Source organism: Chrysochloris asiatica, unplaced genomic scaffold (assembly GCF_000296735.1).
Source record: "Chrysochloris asiatica unplaced genomic scaffold, ChrAsi1.0 scaffold00283, whole genome shotgun sequence".
Classification (NCBI taxonomy): Eukaryota; Metazoa; Chordata; class Mammalia; order Afrosoricida; family Chrysochloridae; genus Chrysochloris; species Chrysochloris asiatica.
Window position 1 is genome coordinate 2,554,207 of NW_006408801.1, and position 15,537 is coordinate 2,569,743.

General features: G+C 52.3%; 1 protein-coding gene across 1 annotated transcript in view; it reads left to right on the forward strand.

Annotated features, from left to right (window-relative positions):
- ZNF236 (zinc finger protein 236) overlaps positions 1 to 15,537 on the forward strand; it is a 67,846-nt gene that overhangs the window by 50,439 nt on the left and 1,870 nt on the right. Inside the window, exons 21-30 of the mRNA XM_006874548.1 lie at positions 533 to 815; positions 2,645 to 2,748; positions 3,219 to 3,587; positions 4,797 to 4,942; positions 5,020 to 5,257; positions 5,812 to 5,991; positions 9,955 to 10,142; positions 11,809 to 11,940; positions 13,656 to 13,853; positions 15,294 to 15,423. Of these exons, the coding sequence (XP_006874610.1) occupies positions 533 to 815; positions 2,645 to 2,748; positions 3,219 to 3,587; positions 4,797 to 4,942; positions 5,020 to 5,257; positions 5,812 to 5,991; positions 9,955 to 10,142; positions 11,809 to 11,940; positions 13,656 to 13,853; positions 15,294 to 15,423 (1,968 nt within the window). The remainder of the gene's footprint in view (positions 1 to 532; positions 816 to 2,644; positions 2,749 to 3,218; positions 3,588 to 4,796; positions 4,943 to 5,019; positions 5,258 to 5,811; positions 5,992 to 9,954; positions 10,143 to 11,808; positions 11,941 to 13,655; positions 13,854 to 15,293; positions 15,424 to 15,537) is intronic.

Here is a 15,537-nt window from a genome sequence, read left to right on the forward strand (position 1 = left end):
GGGGAATTCCGTGTCCGAGTCTCCAGCTTTTCATATCTGTGCTTTCCGGATCTGCTCACTTTCTCAGCCAAGTAGGGGTGGAGTGGACTACTGTACACAACTCAGTGCACTTACTACTTGGAGCCTTACCTGCTTGTTAGGTAGTATGGTGCTACAGGATAAGCACTTGACTGATAAATGCAAGGTCGGTGTCGCTGTCCTAGGGTTTTTATTGAGCTGTGTCTTTCATCTACAGTTTGTCAGAAGTACAGCTGTTCTCTGTACACTGTGTCTCATCGGGAATCAGGGTTCTCACCACCCGTCCTGTGTGTTTTCTAGAATCGGGGTTCTCACGGACATCTGTGACTCCTCTAGAGTTGGGGTTCTCACTGCACGTCTTGTGTCTCATCTAGAGTCGGGGTTCTACTTGAATGCTCTGTGTCTCATGGAGAATCAGGGCTCTCACCAGATGCTTTGTGTTTCATCTAGAATTGGGGTTCTTACTGGATTTCCTCTGTTTCATCCTCATTTGGGTTCCATTTGCTTCATCTAGAGGTTTACATGGAGGAAGAGGAGGAATGTCCAGAGAGGAGCACATCTAGAAAATCACGTCCTGAGGTCATCACTTTCACTGAGGAAGAAACAGCACAACTGGCCAAAATTCGTCCCCGAGAGAGTGCCACCGTCTCTGAGAAAGTTCTTGTCCAGTCTGCAGCGGAGAAGGACCGCATTAGCGAGATGAAGGACAAGCAGGCGGAACTCGACTCTGAACCGAAATATGCCAACTGCTGCACCTACTGCCCCAAGAGCTTTAAGAAGCCCAGTGACCTGGTCAGGTGAGCTGCCAGACGAGGCACTCGGAATCTATCTGGTGACCTGCAGTGTGGTATTGTAGGTCAGCCAGATGACAGCACCTGTCAGTAACAGGTAGGCAAGGAGAGAGGAAGGTGGCGGCTGGCTGAGTGATGGTGGCAGCGGTCTGCCATGCTCCCCCAGCCACATGCTGAACTCGGGGGCTGTGTGAGTGAGCTGGGGGTTGAGACGCAGCAGGCAGAGGAGAGTGAGCCCGCGGGGTGGGAGCTGGCAGGCCAGGGGGCTCCCTGGAGGTGTTGGGTCTGCGAGGCCAGTCAGGGAGGAAGAGGAGGCAGGGCAGCGTGCTGCAGTGGGAGGAGCTAAAGAACGCTTTGGGTTTTCTTCTCCTGTTAGCCGTCACTTAAAAGACGCTCAGGGCTCTGGTTCTTTGTAGCGTTGCCTCAGAAAATGTCACGGTAAATCGGAATAAACCCAAACACAGGGCAGGAGGCTATGGCTCCAGGCAGGCCCACATTGCTCTCTGAAGTGTGTGCACACGCGTGCCTGAGATGCTGACGTGCAGTGTTGTTCTGCAATCTCGTTTGTGTCTCTGTTCTGATGGCCCATGTTGACGAGTCTTAGGCATCGTTCATGTTCGCCACCCACACATCTCAACAACCCGTGTTGTGTTATGGGGCTGTGCCAACACTAGTACACCAGACCCTGCTGATGGGTAGTGCCGATGGAAGAGAGAACACTGAGTCCCGGATCTGAGCCACGTGCTATAGGGGCGGGCAGGAGAGCTGATACCTTGCAGGGGAGTGACTCTTGTTCCCCTGTCTGCCCCCTGTCCCTCTGTCCGGCTGATGTGTCCCCAGGTCTTTTGGGGCCTTGTGTATGTTCTGTGAATGGCCCTTCTTTCCTACCAGGATTTATAAGAACTTGTTCGATTTTAAAGGAAATTCGACCTATTTTCATTTGTCTTGCAAATACTTTTGTTGTTTTTTATATTGTTTGTGATATTTTTGTTTTTGAAAACAGTGAAGCTTAAAATCTTTTTTGGCCACATTTAATCAGTACTTGGAGTCCTGGTGTAGCGCTCTGAGTTAATCCCCTGGACTACAAAGTCCGTTTGAACTGCAAGGGTGGCAGTTCAAGCTCACCAGCTGCTCCTAGTGCACTGGACTGCAAGGTCAGTGATACAAACTCACCAGCTGCTCCTTAGAAACCCTATACAGGGTGGCTATGAGTTTGGATAGATTTGACGGCACTTAACAGTCAACACACAAACCAAACCCACTGCGGTTGAGTTGATTCGGACCCACAGTGACTCTGGGACAGAGCAGAACCATCCCATAAGAGTTTCCAAAGCTGTCATCTCACGGAAGCAGATTCTCTCCTTGGATGGCTGGTGGGCCTGAACTGCTTCCTGCAGTTAGAAGCTGAGCTTTGCTTAAGCGCTGTTTCACTCACTGTCTGGAAGACACACGTACTGCCATCATGTTGATTCTGGCTCACAGCAGCCCCATGGGCTGAGCCTGTCTCAGTCTCATCCTTGTGGGTTTGAACTGCCAACCTTATGCTAAGTAGCCTAAAGCTTATACCTGCACCTTAATCAACATGATGTTGTTGTTGTTGTTAGGTGCAGTCAAGTTGGTTCATAGTGACCCTGTATAGGGTATCTGAGGAACGGCCGCTGGGTTTTAATTGCCAATCTCATGATTAACTGTGATGTTCTTTACTCAGCAGTGCCACACTAGAACTCCGATATCATAGCACCTGATTTTTATTTATGTGAGTAATTAGCAATGTAAAGTGGTAAGATTGCTTAGGTTTCAAGAAACATTCTTAGCTTGCTAATGCTCTTGCTCAGGCACGTTCGGATCCACACTGGGGAGAAGCCATACAAGTGTGATGAATGCGGGAAGAGCTTCACGGTCAAGTCCACACTCGACTGCCACGTAAAGACACACACAGGTGAACCACACAGGACTTCGCTTAGGGATGCTAAAAATCCCATAACCTGTACGCGTCTTTGTTCCTGCATGGTTTGCAGACAAAAATACTCCTCAAATTATCGAAAGTATCAAGCGTTGTTTAACAGTGGATTTTTAGAGATTGTTCTCAATAATGTTAAGAAAAAGTGATGAGGTCACAAGGTTGCCTTGTTCTCAATACTGTAGTTACAGAGATGGCCTCTGAGCTGCTTGTAGGCTAGACAGAACCAGTTTGTTGTGTTTATGGGGTTTATGGGACTTAGCAAATCTGATTGTAGGCTTAGTGCGTGATTCTTGGGGTACATTCTTATCTTACAAAGCAGAGAGTGAAGGGGCCACACATGGAATACCAACTTGTGCCCTCTCTAGCTCTCCTGCAGTGCTCACTGACCCTGCACACCCCTCCTGACCCTGACCCTGACCCTGACCCTGACCCTACCCCTCCTGCAGGTCAGAAGCTCTTCAGCTGCCATGTCTGCAGCAATGCCTTCTCCACCAAGGGGAGCCTGAAGGTGCACATGCGTCTGCACACGGGCGCCAAGCCCTTCAAGTGCCCGCTCTGTGAACTGCGCTTCCGCACGTCGGGCCGCAGGAAGACACACATGCAGTTCCACTATAGGCCTGACCCCAGGAAGGCCAGGCGGCCGCTGACCCGAAGCTCCTCGGAGGGGCTGCAGCCCGTGAGCATGCTCAGCCCCTCCTCCTCGGACTCCAATGTGTTCATCATGAACAACTCTGTCCTCACCACCAGCCAGTTCGATCCAAATTTGCTTCAACAAGGACTCATGAGCCAGGCAATTCTGCCCGCTTCTGTGTCTGGTGAGTGCTGAGTTGGGGCCGGGGAGGGCGGGCAGCCATGGTAACAGTGCATTGCTTTGTCTGATCCCAGTAATGACCGTGCCCCCCACCCCTCCTGCCCCAGGAGAGTCAGCACAGTGGAATTTCTGCTTCCTGGAGGAGCCTCTCTTCCCCTGCCCTGCTCCCTCCTTCTTGTCTCTGTGTTATTTTGTTTGGCTTTTGTGTTTAGTGAGTGTGCACTCAGAGATGTGGCTCCACATGGGTACTGAGACTTTGTAGGTGCCGTGTTCCTACAGAGCGCGCTCCCTTCGTGCCCCTGTCCGTGGAGTTGGTCCTTCCCCTCCTGTTTTGCACATGCCCCAAGTGACAGTTGTCAGCACCTCTCCTCTATGAATGTGTGACACGGGCTCTAGGAATGTGTGACACGGGCTTCGCCGCCACACCACTTACTGAGGTGGTCTTGGCCCAAAACCATAAGACCTCTGAGGCTTGTCTGTCCTGGGCTTGTCCATTGTCATGGGCTCAAGCTTGGAATGTATTGTAGTTTCCCAGCTGAAGTGTGTCCTGTACAAATGGTGACGGGCTCTGGGAGTCTGGAGGGGACTTTGCCACCATTGTTGGCTGCTGTTGAATTGGCCCACATCCCATCAAGTTCACAATGCTGCTCAGTCTGCTTCTGCTGTGAGCAGTATGGACAAGACCCAGGGGCCCACGGGGCTGGGGTGCTCTCCTCATGGTGAAGTGACTGGCTGGTGCCGACAGGACTCCGCCACTTGATTTAGACCTGGACTGGTCAGTGTCATCCCTCATGACCACTCCTGGCACGTGAGATTCATACTTGTCGTTGAGTGCCATCAAGTGGCTTCCTACTCACAGCAGTTCTGGGTAGAGTTTCTGAGGCTGTAAATGTTTGTGGGAGCAGAAAGCCTCATCTTTTTCATGCAGAACGGCTGGTAGGCTCGAAACACCAGCCTTGTGATTAGCAGTTCGGTACTTATCTTACAGAGCCACCAGGGATCCCTAAAATGGATAGTGGTATTGCCTGTTTCTCTGAGTTTATGTCACGATTCAGTGAGATGATGTGTGTGTATGGTGCAAAGTGGAATTTGGTGTTAACTCACTGCTCTTACTGAGAGAACCTAAAAGCTGACTGACATATATAAGCTTCCCACTAAAAATGAGCTTCTAAACTTCAGAACTCCGCCTTTACTCTTCCCTTCCTCCGCCCAGCTGGCGGGGACTTGACGGTGTCACTGACAGATGGTGGCCTGGCCACCCTCGAGGGTATCCAGTTACAGTTGGCGGCTAACTTGGTTGGACCCAATGTCCAGATCTCTGGGATCGATGCCTCCAGTATCAACAACATCACCTTACAGGTAGGATGCCTGCCACACGGCCCGTGTCCCCAGAGAGGCCCTGTCGCCGATTCTGATGCTGCCCCCTTTTCCTGCAGATCGACCCAAGCCTCCTGCAGCAGTCTCTGCAGCCAGGCCACATGCTGACCCAGCAGCTGGTAGGGGAGCCCAGCCCAACCCCCCAGAGCAGCTCGCTCCAGAGCCCAGACAGCGCCGGCCCAGCCAGTGTGGTCATCCAGCCCATCTCAGGCCTGTCCCTGCAGCCCCCAGTGACCTCGGCGAACCTGACCCTTGGCCCGCTGTCTGAACAGGGTTCCGTGCTGACCAGCAGCAGTGGTGAGGCCCGCACCCTGACCAGCTCGGATGCCCACATTCCCCTCTCTTGCTGGTGGTCACTGTCCTGACCACAGGACAGATGTGGTAGGGTCATGTCCTTGCAAAGTTCAGCAGCTTAGCCCGTGTCCCAGAAGTAAGCGGAGCTGTTAGTGCTGGTGGTGGTTACTCAGCTCCATACACAGGAAACTCCCCTCGTAGACATTCTGGAGATGAAGCAGACCTGCCCGAGGGTCTCCGAGGCCCCATCAGACTGCCTCTGTTGTCTCTGTGGAAGCGGCTGGTGGGCTTGAACTGCTGAGCTTTAGATTGGCAGCACAGCACTTGGCTCTCCGCGCCACCAGGACAGCTGCCTTCCCATCACTGCTGGTGTGTGTGTGCTGGCTTCCTGTGGGCCTTGCAGGCTCGGGGTTGGCGGCATTGTGTCCGTCTCTGTCGTACTGTGCACACACCTTCATCCTTCCTTCCCGCAGGGGCCCCTCACCCCCCCGTGTCTGCTCACAGCCCACGACCGCTTCTTCTAAACTTGCCTCTCTTTTGCTTCTGCTGACAACCAGGGACCCAAGACCTCTCTCAGGTGATGACTCCTCAGGGGCTCGTGTCCACGTCCAGCTGTCCTCACGAGATCACCCTGACCATTAACAACTCCAGCCTCAGCCAAGTGTTGGCCCAGGCAGCCGGCTCTTCCGCGGCCACGTCGTCCGGCTCCCCGCAAGAGATCACCCTCACTATATCAGGTCTTGAGCTGCCTGGGGCCTGTCACTTCGGGAGGGCCAGAGTCTTCATGGACGGGTGTGCCCACAGGGGCGGGAGTTCCACATCCAGGGAGAGCTCAGTGCTGTCAGCATCCACAGGATGTTGTGATTTTGATGTGGCTCGTAAGGCTCATTGGAGGAGAAAACATGGAATTCTGTCGCCTGCCTGCACTTGGGCTCACTGTTTCCCGTGTCCTCGCTTCTCACCTGTGGACACTGAGGGCTGGCCTCTGAGGTGTCCCACGTGAAAAGGGCTGTGGAGGAGCACTTAGGGCATGCCCCTGGCGATCCCAGGGAACCTGCGTCCTTTTGTAGGATGTTCCGTTTTCCCACGAGCAGTGCTTGTGAACACTGGAGAATGCAAATGCAGCTTCAGTTCCATAGACTTTTACAGTTAATGGGTACCAGTGTTTTCCGGGAATCAAGAACACACCACTATGTAGAGGGCAAAGGTCATTCTCAGGACCGCTCACCCAGGGGTCTCGTGACTCGGTGGGACACCATTCAGAGTGCATGGCCTGCCCACGCTGAGCACCGCTCTACGAACCTTTGACCACTTGCAGCCCCCTCATTCCACAGACGTGCAGTGGCGCATCACAGCGCACACGGGCCCTTACTACAACTAGGGTACTACTGCCCGCCTGCTACTAAAAACACAAGCTGTGAGCGTGGATGCTGTTCTGAGTTGAACACACTTCCTAATTTCCACATAGGTCAAGATCTCATTCAACACAATTCTAATGGAAGTAGTGAGCTGAACGGAAGCCTGCGGTTGTCTGCACCGTCCATCAACAGCCCATCCACAGGCGCCACCTTAACGATCAGCAACGATCAGCTTCTCTCCCAGAGCGCAGCATTGAACTCTTCAGGTATGCCGCTGACCATGGCATCAGGAGAGGTGTCCACGGTGCCCTAGTTTCGACCACTGCAGACAGAGTTGTCTGGGCAGGCGTGAAGCCTTGTCCTCTCACACCTAATGCATGCCTCCTGCGCGCACCGTTCTGGGCTGCCAAATCCTCTCGGGGGTGTCAGCCAGTTCCTAACCTTACCTTGTGTGGGACACGGGGTGTGTGCCGTGGGCGGTGTGCTGTGGGCAGAGCTGCTCTGTCTGGCCCAGTGTTGATGCTGTGCCCTGTGTCCTGCAGGATCAGCTTTCTGCCACCAGCTGGCATCAGAGGGACAGATTCAAAGAAGGCAGCTATCTAAGGCTTTGAGGTAGAGCCAACTCATATCAGAAAGAAACTGCTGCTTGGCAGACAAGCTCAGATGCATAAGAAAGAGTTCAACATCTGCCTATCTTTGTAGAGTCCGTTCATCTCTCTGGCCTTTCTGTTTCCATTTTTTGAGATAAAAATATAAATGCTCAGGTACTTGTTCCTAAAATGAGACTTGAAACATGGCTTAATGGAGTTAAGGGACACGTGTTCTTCCTCAGCTGAACCCTGTAGCACCCACTGTGGGTGGATGGGATGGTACTAAGCTTGGGAGCTACTAGGTCCCTTGCACTTTGGATCTTAGATGTGAGCAGGGTGCAGGTGTCGGTGGGCGACTCCCATGACTGGGTGTGAACTGCAGCTGAAGCCCTGTGTGAAAGAGGAAGCCTGGTGCCCACTGTGAGCATCGTGGGTGCTGGGTGGGCAATGGGACCACAGTGACCCCGGGGGGAGCTTTTGCTGAGTAAGAGCAGGTCAGAGGACGGAGCTGGGATCTGAGGACAGTGTTTCCCTTGGCCTTAGGGATGACTCTGTCCCCTGTCGCTGGTGACCACTCCTGCCCTCCACTGTCCCATCATGTCTGTGCTGTACTACGATGGCCCACCCCATCCCTCTGTTGGTTTAAATGCTTCAATCTGGACCTAGAACATCATCCTTTTTTGTTATACTTTCCAACTGAGCAGAATTTTGCTTTACTTTTTGACTGATACAGGCTGGTCCTCTGTGGGTCAGCTGTCCAGTGTAGATCCCACACCATTTAAGTTGCACAGTGGACATTTCAGCACAGCCTGGACACCTGCTCACCCTCTCTAGAATCCTGACCCTTATCTCCGAGCCTGCTGAACAGGAGTTTAACAACTCTGTGTGGGGAGTTCAGGGAACCTCTGCCTGCTTACGGAAGACTGAAGTAGCGGTCCCAGGATCCTGGGGCTTCCAGGAGGCCCTCTGGACTCCTTGGCCAGTGAACGGAGGAGGGAGTGGAGGGCAGTCAGTTCCCTGGGCTGCGGGGTGAACGTGGAGGTGACCTGTTCTGGTCAGATGGAGAAGTGGAAGAATGAGAACGTGTCGACGCCGAGGCTATGGTGCTGCAGTGGTTAAAGCACTCGGTACTAACCGAGAGGTGGGCAGTTCAAACCCACTTGCTTTGTGGGGAAAGATGAGGCGATCTGCTCCCATGAAGACTTACAGTCTGGGAGTCCCCTTGGGGCAGAATCAGTGCTACAGCAGGTCCGAGGGCAGGAGGGTCCTGCTGACATTGCGGGCACAGTGGGGGAGACACGGGTTCATTTTCTCCGAGGTTTTGGCTGTCTGATGACCCGAATGGGGTTATAGAATTGGGGTGAGTCTCATGTCAGCATCGCATTCTGTCTGTACCCACGGGGCTCTTCATGATGCCCTGAGCATTCCGGAGAAGGCTGCTGCTCCCTCAGGCCATGTGCTGTCTTCTGCTTAGACTTTTAAACAATTTGTTACCAGCTCCTTGAACGAGCACTCTTACTTTTCAGTGTAATTTAGTTGATCTCACCTGTTAAGTATTTTGAAGCTTTGTCTCAGGGATTGGATAAGACTGTAAAGGAAAAGATCCTCTGCTAATTACAGAAGCTTTGTGCATTGTTAATGTTACACCGAGTCTCCTTAGGTACAGTTTGTGCTCTGTTCTCCGATTCCTCCAGTACCTTGGTATAGGAAGAGCGCTCACCTGTGAAGCCACTTGCTTCCTCACCAGCTCTGTGCGTCCCCATCCCGGTAGGAACTTCCATGGGTGGTCCACACCGGGAAGACTTGACACTGAGGGGCACCATTTTGAAATGATAAAGAAACACGATGAGGCTTCCTACTTCTGAAACCTGGCCGGATTATAATGCAGTTTTCTTAGAAGCTGCCAACCTTATTCAAGCAGAGATTTCAGGCAGCGTTGTGTTTGAGAAGCATGTCACGTTTGTTTTTTAATCCTTTAAAGAGGGCTTTCTTAGGGGTGCCCACCAAAGGACATGGATAATCCCACTTGAAGCCTGTTGTTTGCCAGCTGGGTGCTGCTACCAGGAGAAGGTCTGCCTGTGTCCTGCGCTGCCCGGAGGCCGTCCTTTCCTCATTAGGGGGATGTCCAGTGTAGTTCTATGGCGATGTCTGGTAAAGACTCCTGCGTGGTCAAGCAGGCAGGTTGGCGTTTACAGGGTTGAGTGAGGGCCGTCCTCGCTCCGTGGGTACTGAGTTGGGAGAGTGTGTGGACCTTGGCAGTCACAGATGTCCCCAGTGTGGCTGGGCTGTGTGGTACTGGCTTTCTCTAGACTCTGGTTAAGAAACAACCGTGTAACTGCTGGCAACCTTTCAGGCCTGGAAGAAAACTCGTCCCCAGCCAACAATAGACAGGTCTGTAGGGGGACAGTGGTATCAGAGAGGGACAGGTTCATGGGAAAAGTCAACCACACTGGACCCAAGGGCAGCCTCTGCCCTGGGAGGAAGGTGGGGGAGAGGACGCGGTCAGTGGAAGGCTTTAGTTACGTTGTGTAGGTTGCAGGCAAAAGGTCACGAGCCAAAATGTCTATGAATTGTGAAATGAAACCCAAAGTTAAAAAGGCCTATGGAACTCGGGCGAGTTCCATCGGTGTGCCAGACTGGAGGATTTCCAGGGTGCAGTTTTGCAGGCTGATGCAGTGTGGGCCCCTGCCGAGCACGGTGAAAAGACACCGTTCTTTGTCTTCCCACTGACCTCTTCTCATCTCTCTTGTAGACCTCACAGCTGCCCCAGGGAGCCTGCCTTCTACTACACCCATGTCTCCATCCACCATAGCCACACAGAACCTGGTCATGGCATCGTCTGGGGTGGGAGGTGACGCCAGCGTCACGCTTACGCTGGCCGACACTCAGGGCATGCTCTCCGGAGGCCTGGACACGGTGACACTGAACATCACCTCACAGGTGAGGGCAGGCAGCCCACCCAGACTCACACATTTACTCACCTCCCTTCAGGTTCTGGCCTTAGCTGGAGTGGGCTCCGAAGCCCTGATGCATGCTGGGTAAAGAGCACCTTGCGTGCCCCTCCAGGATCGTTTTGTTTTTCAAAGACTGGTTTCCATTTCATTTGCTGTCTTAGGCTGGGATCTCTAAAGAAGCAAAACCTGTGAAATTTCTATGTGTATGTACATATCAAGAGTAGTATAGATCAAGAAAATGACTCACAACTGTAGAAGAGAAAGAGCCCCAGCTCTGGGTCAGATGAAGCAAGATCGGCAGGCAGGCAGGTCAGAAGGCAGCCTGCTGACGGCTCCCAGGATCGGTAGGTAATAGAGCAGACCTCTGGCTCAAGTCCAGAGAATTGGAGGTTGGAAGACAAGACCTAGCAGAAAGCCAACGAGCTTTGCCTGCGTGTCCAGTGTATCAGAAGCAGGCCACAGCTCCGAGGAAACATCCTTTCAATGGATTGACTGCTCATAGTCAATAATAGCATTAACTACACTGAGCTCACCGTGTGACTCGAACCACATCTCAGCCGCCAAACCACTGGGAATCCTGGCTCAGTCAAGGGGACACAAAACCGTTCCTTTCACACAGTCAGGGTCCTGATGGACAGCGCATGGAGTCACTGAGGGCTTTCTAAGGGGAACAGTAACCCGAAGGAGGTATGCACGCATTCGAATCACCATTCATTTGAGGTCAGCAGGGTGAGGTCAAGGACAAAGTTCGGAAAGGTTAGGAAGAAGGAGGAGTAGAGGCAGGAGACGAGGAGGAAGGAGAGTGCTGTCACCGAGATCAGATGTGTGTGAGTGGTTGAATGGAAGCTGATCTGCTCGGTGAATTCTCACCCAGTCCACAATGAAAAGAAAAACAGAAACATTCCAAACAAACCAGTGACTTTATTGGTGGCTCTGCTGATGACTCGCATGGTATCATGTCTTGAGCTAGAGTCCTAAATTACAGGAAGAACTTTTAACAGTCTCCCTAATGGTAGGGGTGTGGTTGTAGCTGGTAGCCAGCCAGCCGCCTCCGTGTGCGCATTGATCCAGAGGTGATGTTCTCTCTGTATGGCACCGTGGGCCGCTGAGATGCCTTCCTACTGAGCCCAATGTTTGTGACGTCTGTTCCCGCTTCAGTAGGACCAGCATCCACTGCTTGCTTAGGCCACCTTTGTTTAGCTTTTCATGAATGAAGAATTTGACTTGTTTTCATGTTTTAAGATAAAGCTACCATGAACATGCGTCTCTGGTTTGCATATGCATGTGAGTGTTCATGGGGAACAGTACTTAAGGGTGGGCTTCCTGGCTGTCCAGTAGTTCTCAGGAGCCCTGGGAGCCCCGTGATTGATGTGCACAGGTGCTCCCCTCCACAGGAGTAAGGTGAGATGGTCTGCTTTCATAAAGATGACAGCCGTGGACACCCGGTGTGCCTCTCCACTCTGTTCCTCAGGGTCTCTGTGAGTGGGAATAGACCCCATGGTAGTGGGTTGGCTTTCTTTTGGGTGGTAATTCTTTGTTTAACTTTTTGAGGAACTGCTAAGCTGTTTTCCACAGTGGCTGGGCTGTACAAAATCTTTTTATATTATTAGCTGATGTGATGGCTTCTGAAGACAGTGGTGTTCTCTGTCTAGGGCCAGCAGTTCCCGGCCTTGCTCACAGACCCATCGCTCTCGGGCCCGGGCGGTGCAGGCTCCCCGCAAGTGATCCTGGTGAGCCACACACCGCACACAGCCTCAGCGGGCTGTGAAGAGCTGGCGTACCAGGTGAGTGTTGGTACCTCATATAGCATTCTGCTTTCTGTGTTTATTAACTCGTTAATGAGTGATTTTATCCTAGCAGAGAAATCGCATACTCTGATTCATTTCTTAGCTAGGATTTTTTTTTTTCTTCATCTTCAAACTGTTAGTTAACGTTTTCATTACGTGGGTCTGTTCTGAGCTGTTTCTTGTTCATCGCTAAGTAGTTGAGTTCTGGTGCAGATGCTGGAGAGAGCTGAGATGATGAGCAGACATACTATCATCAGGAAGCCACACGCATGTGAAGGAAGGCCTCACAGGGGGCTGGAGGGCGGGTACTGTGACCCTGGTGGAGAGGGGTTGCCACTGACTCTGGTGAGGGCTGTGACCATATAACTGACTCCAGTATGAACTCACAAGTGGGACTGAGTGTGAGGTCATGGGTGTGACTCAGCACATCGTTGTGACAGGACATGAGGTCATGGATGTGACTCTGTGAACATAAGGGTGTGACTGGGCATGCAGTCATGGGTATGACTCTATGTGAGGTCATGGTGTGACTGTGTGTTAATGCACAGTTGTGACCGAGTGTCATGTGACTGCATGTGAACACGTGGGTCTGAATTATACATGTGAAGCCATGGTGTGACTCGGTGTGAATGCTCAGATGGGACAGAATGAATTCACCATGTGGATGTGTGAACACATGGATGTGACTTTATATGAGGCCACAATGTGACTGTGAACACATAGGTGTACCTGGACATGAGGTCATGGTGTACCTGCATGTAAATACACAGCTGTGACTACATGTGTGATCACAGTGTGATTGTGGCCATACAGGTATGATTGTACATGTGAGGGCATGATGTGATGTCTGTGAACACAGGTGTGAATACATAGGTGGGAAGTCATTGTGTAGTGTATATAAACACATGGGTTTGTCTACATGAAGTCACGTTGTGACTGCATGTGAACATGGTGTGTCTGTATGGTGATAGTGTGACTGAACATGTGGGTTGTGACATGAGGTCATGGTGTGGCCGCTTGGGTTGTGGTTGTGCATGCATGATCATGGTGTGACTACATGTGAACACAGGTCAGGGTATCAGTTCACAAATGTTACTGCATGTGACTACCTGGTTGTGGCTGTTGCTGTGTGGTCATGATGTCACTGTATTAACACATGGCTGGTGGTGTGAATCTGCATCGTGAATGCACGGTGTGAGTACTTGTGAGGTTATGGTGTGACTTAACACTGGTGATGGTGTGAATTCACAGTACGACTGTGAACACTCATTGTGATTGTTCATGTGAGGTTATGGTGTGACTGAATAAAGAGTTGTGGCTACACATGAAGTCATGGTGTGACAATATGAGTGTGACCGTACATGTGTGGTCATGGTGTGACTTAACATATGGGTGATGGCATGCATTTGCAATAAGACTGCATGTGAATGCATGGTGTGGGTGTACATGTGTGGTCATGGTGTGACTGTTAACACTCAGGTGATGGAGGGAGTTCTAAGTGAGATTGCATGTGAATGTGTGGTGTGACTGGACTGGACACAGTGTAACTACTTGCGGGTTCATGGTGTGACTGCACATGAACATACGAATGTGGCTGTACATGTGTGCTCATGGTGTGACTGTGTGTTAAGACACAGGTGATGACATGAACTGCCAGTGTGACTGCATGTGACCCCGTGGTGTGAGGTCACCATGTTCTGTCTTTGGTCCAGGTGACGGATGTCTCTGCGAACCTGACCCAGGGGAGCCCACCCGAGCAGGAGGGCCGGGCCCACCAGTGCCTGGAGTGTAGCCGTGCCTTCTCATCGGCGGCCCTGCTGCTGCAGCACAGTAAGGAGGCGCATGGACGTGAGCGCATTCACGCCTGCCAGCTCTGCAGCAAGGCCTTTAAGCGGGCCACGCACCTCAAGGTACTGCGTCCCCTGCTTGTCTGGGAAGGTCTTGGACCAAGACTGAGCTGATGGCATTGTTGCACGTGTTGAATGTTCACAGTCACGTTAGAATGTGTGTGAGGAGGGTGAAGCCACACTGAGGCACTAGTTCTCTGTCAGACTGGTGAGACATGCAAACCGCAGCCACCAGATATTGGCAAGTCACTGGGGAGGGTGTGGATGTGTGCAGCTGTCTGTGGGGGTGAGGGTGACACCCATGAAACTAGACCGAGCCTTGCCTGTGTCCCCCCCTTGACCACCTTGAATAGGGTGACCACAGGCAGCACAAGGCAGTCACTGAACTCCAGAAACTCCCCACGTTCGAGGGAGCGCTCATCTAGAGGAAGCCTGAATAGCCCTGTGTATCAGTTCCCACAGAAAGCTCTAGGCCCACATGGTTTCTCTGGAGAATTCTCCAGATTCCTGAAGCAGAGTTAAGACCAATTCTGCGCCTTCTCTCTCAAACTGGAAGACGGGATGCTTCCCAGTTCCCCTCATAAGGCCGGTGTTACCTGGACCTCAAACCCAGAGACAGTACAGAGACTGAGACCTACAGACAACGGGCTCTGTATTTTGCGATAACTAGATTCACATGCAGCTGAAAGAAATGGTACAGAGAGACCCCATGCCCCCTTGTCTCAGATGACCCAACGTCATGACTAAGGAAACAGCATACCAGTAACAGTGGCAGGGTGGTAACCGGCCCCACCGCTGCAGCTGGCCTCGTCCTTTTCACCATTTCTGAATGGTGGTCTTTTCAAGGGCCGTAGGCACGTGTTTTCCACGGTTGGGCTCATCGGAAGTGGCCGTGGATGCGGTGGGTTCTTTAGCAAGACCCACTTTTGAATCCCACTTTGTCCGCCCCAGGTGACCGGGCCACCCCTCAGCTCCCTTGGTCGGGGCAGTGAAGTTCGTTCATTTGTGGCTCATGTGGGATCCTTCTGCTGCTATTATTAAGTGCCTCGCTTGTTGTTGTTGTTAAGTGACGTTGAGTCAGTTCCGACTCATAGTGACCCTGTACAGGGTTCCCATGGAACGGCTGATGGGTTAGAACTGTTGACCTTGTGATTTATGGTTACCAGTTCAGTGCTTAACCTTCAGCACCACACCTGGACTCTTCACATATCTGCTGTCATTTCATGAAAACGCAAACCGGAGAGCCCTGCGTGCATGCCCCTGTCACTGCCTTGATTTATTAGGGAGGAGTCCTGGGGTAGCGCTGTGGGTTAATGCGCCAGACTGCAAAGCCGTTGGAACTACAAGGTCGGTGGTTCAAGCTCACCAATTGCTCCTTGGAAACCCTATAAGGGTTGCTATGGGTCGGAACCGACTCGAGGGTGCTTAACAACAACGTGTCCCTTGGCTGTTTCCCACGTGTGCTGCCCACTGTATCTCACTGTCCTGTGCTGTGTCCCACAGGAGCACATGCAGACTCACCAGGCCGGCCCGTCCCTGAGCTCCCAGAAGCCGAGGGTGTTCAAGTGCGACACCTGTGAGAAGGCCTTTGCCAAGCCGAGCCAGCTAGAGAGGCATAGCCGCATCCACACAGGTAGGGGGAGCATGGCTTTGCCCATGCTCACTGACACGGGCTGAGGGGCGCTGAGAGTGCGGCTGTGGGGGCTGAGGGCGGCTGAGAGTGCGGCTGTGGGGGATGAGGGGGCTC